This window comes from Mustelus asterias, unplaced genomic scaffold (assembly GCF_964213995.1).
Source record: "Mustelus asterias unplaced genomic scaffold, sMusAst1.hap1.1 HAP1_SCAFFOLD_1984, whole genome shotgun sequence".
NCBI classification, from domain to species: Eukaryota; Metazoa; Chordata; class Chondrichthyes; order Carcharhiniformes; family Triakidae; genus Mustelus; species Mustelus asterias.
The window spans coordinates 5,180-11,792 of record NW_027591929.1 but is presented as its reverse complement, the minus strand read 5'-3'; the positions used below and the strand labels follow the sequence as shown (position 1 = coordinate 11,792).

Here is a 6,613-nt window from a genome sequence, read left to right as displayed (position 1 = left end):
GATTAGATTCCAGTCTGTAACTCACTCCCGGGTATCTGTTATTCTATATATAAAACACCCTGAACCTCTCGATTAGATTCCAGTCTGTACCTCACTCCCAGGTATCTGTTATTCTATATATAAACCACCCCGAACCCCTCGATTAGATTCCAGTCTGTAACTCACACCCGGGTATCTGTTATGCTATATATAATCCATCCCGAACCACTCTATTAGATTCCAGTCTGTAACTCACTCCCGGGTCTCTGTTATTCTATATATAAACCACCCTGTCCCCTCGATTAGATTCCAGTATGTAACTCACTCCCGGGTATCTGTTATTCTATATATAAACCACCCCGAACCCCTCGATTAGATTCCAGTCTGTAACTCACTCCCGGGTATCTGTTATTCTATATATAAACCATCCCAAACAGATTCCAGTCTGTAACTCACTCCCGTGTATCTGTTATTCTATATATAAACCACCCCAAACCCCTCGATTAGATTCCAGTCTGTAACTCACTCCCGTGTATCTGTTATTCTATATATAAACCATCCCAAACCCCTCGATTAGATTCCAGACTGTAACTCACTCCCGGGTATCTGTTATTCTATATATAAACCACCCCGAACCCCTCGATTCGATTCCAGTCTGTAACTCACTCCCGGGTATCTGTTAATCTATATATAAACCACCCCGAACCCCACGATTAGATTCCAGTCTGTAACTCACTCCCGGGTATCTGTTAATCTATATATAAACCACCCCGAACCCCTCGATTAGATTCCAGTCTGTAACTCACTCCGGGGAGCTGTTATTCTATATATAAACCACCCCAAACCCCTCGATTAGATTCTTGTCTGTATCTCACTCCCGGGTATCTGTTATTCTGTATATAAACCACCCCGAACCCCTCGATTAGATTCCAGTCTGTAACTCACTCCCGGGTGTCTGTTATTCTATATATAAACCACCCCGAACCCCTCGATTAGATTCCAGTCTGTAACTCACTCCCGGGTATCTGTTATTCTATATATAAACCACCCCGAACCCCTCGATTAGATTCCAGTCTGTAACTCACTCCCGGGTATCTGTTATTCTATATATAAACCACCCCGAACCCCTCGATTAGATTCCAGTCTGTAACTCACTCCCGGGTATCTGTTATTCTATATATAAACCTCCCCGAACCCCTCGATTAGATTGGGATTCCATTGGGTTGACCTTGTTGGTTGGGGTGATGGATTGGCAATGATGGATTGACAGTACAACATGTGTCTTTTAATCTGATTATTTATTGTGGGGGAATGTCTCGGGGGTGTCCTGTCTCTTTCCCTCCTCGGGTTCGGATCCCAATCTTCCCCGTTCAGTTTTCCGGTGGTGGGATTTCCAGGTCCTGGTCTTTGGGGACCAATTTATTCTTCAGTTTGATCCCGAACTTCTCCTCCAGGACGTGGGGGATTTGTTCCTCTGTCAGTGCGGTTGTGGTCTTGATATCTCCCTCGGGGGTGTAGCGGGTGGCAATCAGCCTCTTGCCCATGTAGGTCAGCATGCCCCCGGACAGGTGCAGGGAGCAGAAGGACTTGCAGGTAAAGAGGGAGCACGGGGACGTCTGGTGGTACTGGCACATGGCGTGGAAATCCTCCCTCCGCCGTCCCTCCAGCGTGAAGGTGTAGAGGGTGACCTCCTCGCCGCCCCGCCCCCCGGCCGTCCGCCGCAGCGCCCACTCGCCGCCCTCCCGCCGCAGGGCGAAGACCCCGTTCTCCTGCCGCTCCACCCGCCCCTCCTCCAGGCGCAGGGGGGTGCGGAAGGCGTTGCCAAAGCCCACGTCACACAGCCAGCTGGCCCCCTCCGCCAACTCCACCAGGATCACCAGGTGGTCGAAGGGGGGCCCCAGGCGCCCCGTGAAGGAGTTGCGGACCCGGGCGGACAAAAGTCGCAGGCGAAAGCCTAGCTCCCCCAGGAGCCAGGAGAAGAGGCCATTCAACTCGTAACAGAAGCCCCCCCGACGCTCCTCCACAATCTTCTGGTACAGGAGTGGATCTTCAGGAATGATGCTCTCCCCGCAGTGGATGGAGAGACTGCCAAAGGGCACCGATAGAACGTGACGCTTGTGTATGGCTGTCAAGTTTTCCAACGTAGGCTCGATCGGTCCCTCGTAGCCAATCCGGGCCAGGTATTTTCTCAACTCCATCGCCCCTTGAAGAACAAAACACAAAGAAAATTACCACAAGGAACAAGAACCCTCGGCCCTCCAAACCTGCGTCCATCAGACTGCCATCCTCCCTTTCCTTTCATTCATTCATCGGACACGGGCATCGCCGGCTGTGCTGGCATCTATTGCCCATCCCTGGCCGCCCTTGGAGGACAGTTGAGAGACAACCACATCGCAGTGGGCCACAAGTCGAGTAAGAAGTCTCACAACACCAGGTTAAAGTCCAACAGGTTTATTTGGTGGCATGAACTTTCGGAGCGCCGCTCCTTCGTCAGGTGAGAGGGGAGAGATACAAAAGTGTCCAGAGGGGCAATTTTGTTACACAGAGGGTGGTGAGTGTCTGGAACGAGCTGCCAGAGGCAGTCGTAGAGGCGGGTACAATTTTGTCTTTTAGAAAGCGTTTAGATAGTTACATGGGTACATAAGAACATAAGAAATAGGAGCAGGAGTAGGCCATCTAGCCCCTCGAGCCTGCCCCGCCATTCAATAAGATCATGGCTGATCTGACGTGGATCAGTACCACTTACCCGCCTGATCCCCATAACCCTTAATTCCCTTACCGATCAGGAATCCATCCATCCGCGCTTTAAACATATTCAGCGAGGTAGCCTCCACCACCTCAGTGGGCAGAGAATTCCAGAGATTCACCACCCCCTGGGAGAAGAAGTTCCTCCTCAACTCTGTACGATGGAGGGATATGGGCCAAATGCGGGCAATTGGGATTATCTTAGGTTTAAAATTGGGATTAGTTTCATAAAAAGGGGCGTCATGGACAAGTTGGGCCGAAGGGCCTGTTGCTATGCTGTAAACCTCTACGACTCAGTGACCTGAAGACCTTCACTCACCTGTTGAAGGAACAACACTCGGAAAACTTGTGCTACCAAATAAACCTGTTGGACTTTAACCTGGTGTTGTGAGACTTCTTACTGTGCTTACCCCAGTCCAACGCCGGCATCTCCACATCATCGGTCACATGTGGGCCAGACCGGGGTAAGTACAGCAGATTTCCTTCCCTCAAGGGAACCGGATGGGTTTTTCCGACAATGGGTCATCAGTAGATTCTTAATTCCGGATATTTTCTAACCGAATTCAAATTCCACCGTCTGCCGTGGGGGGATTCGAACCCGGCTCCATAAGACCATAAGACATTGGAGCAGAATTAGGCCACTCGGCCCATCTGTATAGAACGTTGGTTCGGCCGCATTTGGAATACTGCACCCAGTTCTGGTCGCCACACTACCAGAAGGACGTGGAGGCTTTGGAGAGAGTACAGAGGAGGTTTACCAGGATGTTGCCTGGTATGGAGGGGCTTAGTTATGAGGAGAGATTGGGTAAACTGGGGTTGTTCTCCCTGGAAAGACGGAGGATGAGGGGAGACTTAATAGAGGTGTATAAAATTATGAAAGGCATAGATAGGGTGAAGGGTGGGAAGCTTTTCCCCAGGTCGGTGGTGACGTTCACGAGGGGTCATAGGTTCAAGATGAGGGGGGGGAGGTTTAACACAGATATCAGAAGGACGTATTTTACACAAAGGGTGGTGGGGGCCTGGAATGCGCTGCCGGGCAAGGTGGTGGAGGCGGACACACTGGGAACGTTTAAGACTTATCTAGATAGCCACATGAACGGAGTGGGAATGGAGGGATACAAAAGAATGGTCTAGTTTGGACCAGGGAGCGGCACGGGCTTGGAGGGCCGACGGGCCTGTTCCTGTGCTGTATTGTTCTTTGTTCTTATCTGCTCCCCCATTCAATCATGGCTGATATTTTTCTCATCCCCATTCTCCTGCCTTTTCCCCATCACCCTGATCCCCTTATTAATCAAGAACCTATCTATCTCTGTCTTAAAGACACTCAATGACCCGACCTCCTCTGCGGCAAAGACTTCCACACATTCACCACTGAAGAAATTCCTCCTCATCTCTGTTTTAAAGGATCGTCCCTTCAGCCTGAGGTTGTGTTCCCTCTGGTTCTAGTTTTTCCTCCTGGTGGAAACATCCTCTCCGCGTCCACTCTATCCAGGCCTCGCAGTATCCTGTAAGTTTCAATAAGATCCCCTCCCTCATCCTTCTAAACTCCAACCAGTACAGACCCAGAGTCCTCAACCCGTTCCTCATCCGACAAGCTGCCTCAGGACATGAGGTGGGTTTCTGGATTAATCGTCTGGCGATAATCCCACTCGGCCATTGCCTTCCTGTCAAGGACTTCAACTAAAGCCCCCTACCCTTCCAGGGGGGGCCATATCTCTCTATTTCCATCCTATTCATGTACTTAAACTAAGTAGAGTAAAGTTTATTTATTAGTGTCACAAGTAGGCTTACATTAACACTGCAATGAAGTTACTGTGAGATTCCCCGAGTCGCCACACTCCTGTTCGGGTCACACTGAGGGAGAATTTAGCACGGCCCAATCCACCCTAACCAGCACGGTCTTTCAGACTGTGGGAGGAAACCGGAGCACCCGGAGGAAACCCACGCAGACACGGGGAGAACGTGCAGACTCCGCACAGACAGTGACCCGAGCCGGGAATCGAACCCGGGTCCCTGGCGCTGTGAGGCAGCAGCGCTGACCCACACTGTGCCCACCGTGCTGCCCCCATTTGTCAAGACGCCCCTTAAAAGTCACTACCGTATCCGCTTCCACTACCTCCCCCGGCAGCGAGTTCCAGGCACCCACCACCCTCTGTGTAAAAAATCTGCCTCGTACATCTCCTTTAAACCTTGCCCCTCGCACCTTAAACCTGTGCCCCCCGAGTCATTGACTCTTCCACCCTGGGGAAAAAGCTTCTGATTATCCACTCTGTCCTTCATAATCTTGTAGACTTCTATCAGGTCTCCCCTCAACCTCCGTCGTTCCAGTGAGAACAAACCAAGTTTCTCCAACCTCTCCTCATAGCTAATGCCCTCCAGACCAGGCAACATCCTGGTAAATCTTTTCTGTACCCTCTCCAAAGCCTCCACATCCTTCTGGTAGTGCGGCGACCAGAATTGAACACTATATTCCAAGTGCGGCCTCACTAAGGTTCCATAAAGCTGCAACATGACTTGCCAATTTTTAAACTCAATGCGCGGCCGATGAAGGCAAGCGTGCCGTATGCCTTCTTGACTACCTTCTCCACCTGCGTTGCCACTTTCAGTGACCTGTGTACCCGTACGCCCAGATCCCTCTGCCTATCAATACCCCTATGGGTTCTGCCAGGAGAAGGATTAGTCAGTGGGGTCGAAGGGTTAATTTTGGACTTCCCCAGTGAGGTTTATCAATCACTGTCCTGTGTTGTGTTTCAGTGATTCAAGTTCCATAACGCAATGTCCATTCAAAGTCCCCAGACTGGAACTGATGGAGGGTTGTATCGAATTATTCTGATCAGGCCCTGCATTTAGTTTTACATAAGAATTCAATTTACAATTACTGTATTCAACTCTGCAACATCTAACCCCGTGCTGTACCTGTCCTGGGAGTGTTTGATGGGGACAGTGTAGAGGGAGCTTTACTCTGTATCTAACCCCGTGCTGTACCTGTCCTGGGAGTGTTTGATGGGGAGAGTGTAGAGGGAGCTATACTCTGTATCTAACCCCGTGCTGTACCTGTCCTGGGAGTGTTTGATGGGGACAGTGTAGAGGGAGCTTTACTCTGTATCTAACCCCGTGCTGTACCTGTCCTGGGAGTGTTTGATGGGGGCAGTGTAGAGGGAGCTTTACTCTGTATCTAACCCCGTGCTGTACCTGTCCTGGGAGTGTTTGATGGGGGACAGTGTAGAGGGAGCTTTACTCTGTGTCTAACCCCGTGCTGTACCTGTCCTGGGAGTGTTTGATGGGGGACAGTGTAGTGGGAGCTTTACTCTGTATCTAACCCCGTGCCGTACCTGTCCTGGGAGTGTTTGATGGGGACAGTGTAGAGGGAGCTTTACTCTGTATCTAACCCCGTGCTGTACCTGTCCTGGGAGTGTTTGATGTGGGACAGTGTAGAGGGAGCTTTACTCTGTATCTAACCCCGTGCTGTACCTGTCCTGGGAGTGTTTGATGGGGGACAGTGCAGAGGGAGCTTTACTCTGTACCTAACCCCGTGCTGTAGCTGTCCTGGGAGTGTTTGATGGGGACAGTGTAGAGGGAGCTTTACTCTGTATCTAACCCTGTGCTGTACCTGTCCTGGGAGTGTTTGATGTGGGACAGTGTAGAGGGAGCTTTACTCTGTATCTAACCCCGTGCTGTACCTGTCCTGGGAGTGTTTGATGTGGGACAGTGTAGAGGGACCTTTACTCTGTATCTAACCCCGTGCTGTACCTGTCCTGGGAGTGTTTGATGGGGGACAGTGTAGAGGGAGCTTTACTCTGTACCTAACCCCGTGCTGTAGCTGTCCTGGGAGTGTTTGATGGGGACAGTGTAGAGGGAGCTTTACTCTGTATCTAACCCTGTGCTGTAC

The 6,613-nt window shown here is 50.8% G+C and overlaps 1 protein-coding gene across 1 annotated transcript; it reads right to left on the bottom strand.

The window, feature by feature from the left end:
- Positions 1–1,269: 1,269 nt before the first annotated feature.
- LOC144489073 (arylamine N-acetyltransferase 2-like) lies at positions 1,270–2,186 on the bottom strand. The gene has a single exon (XM_078207022.1). It carries the CDS (start codon positions 2,175–2,177, stop codon positions 1,350–1,352), a length of 828 nt encoding a protein of 275 aa, XP_078063148.1. The 5' UTR covers positions 2,178–2,186; the 3' UTR covers positions 1,270–1,349.
- Between the last annotated feature and the right edge of the window lie 4,427 nt (positions 2,187–6,613).

Excerpts from the sequence above, each read along its gene's own strand:
- LOC144489073 (XM_078207022.1), bottom strand. The coding sequence starts at position 2,177 with ATGGAGTTGAGAAAATACCTGGCCCGGATTGGCTACGAGGGACCGATC.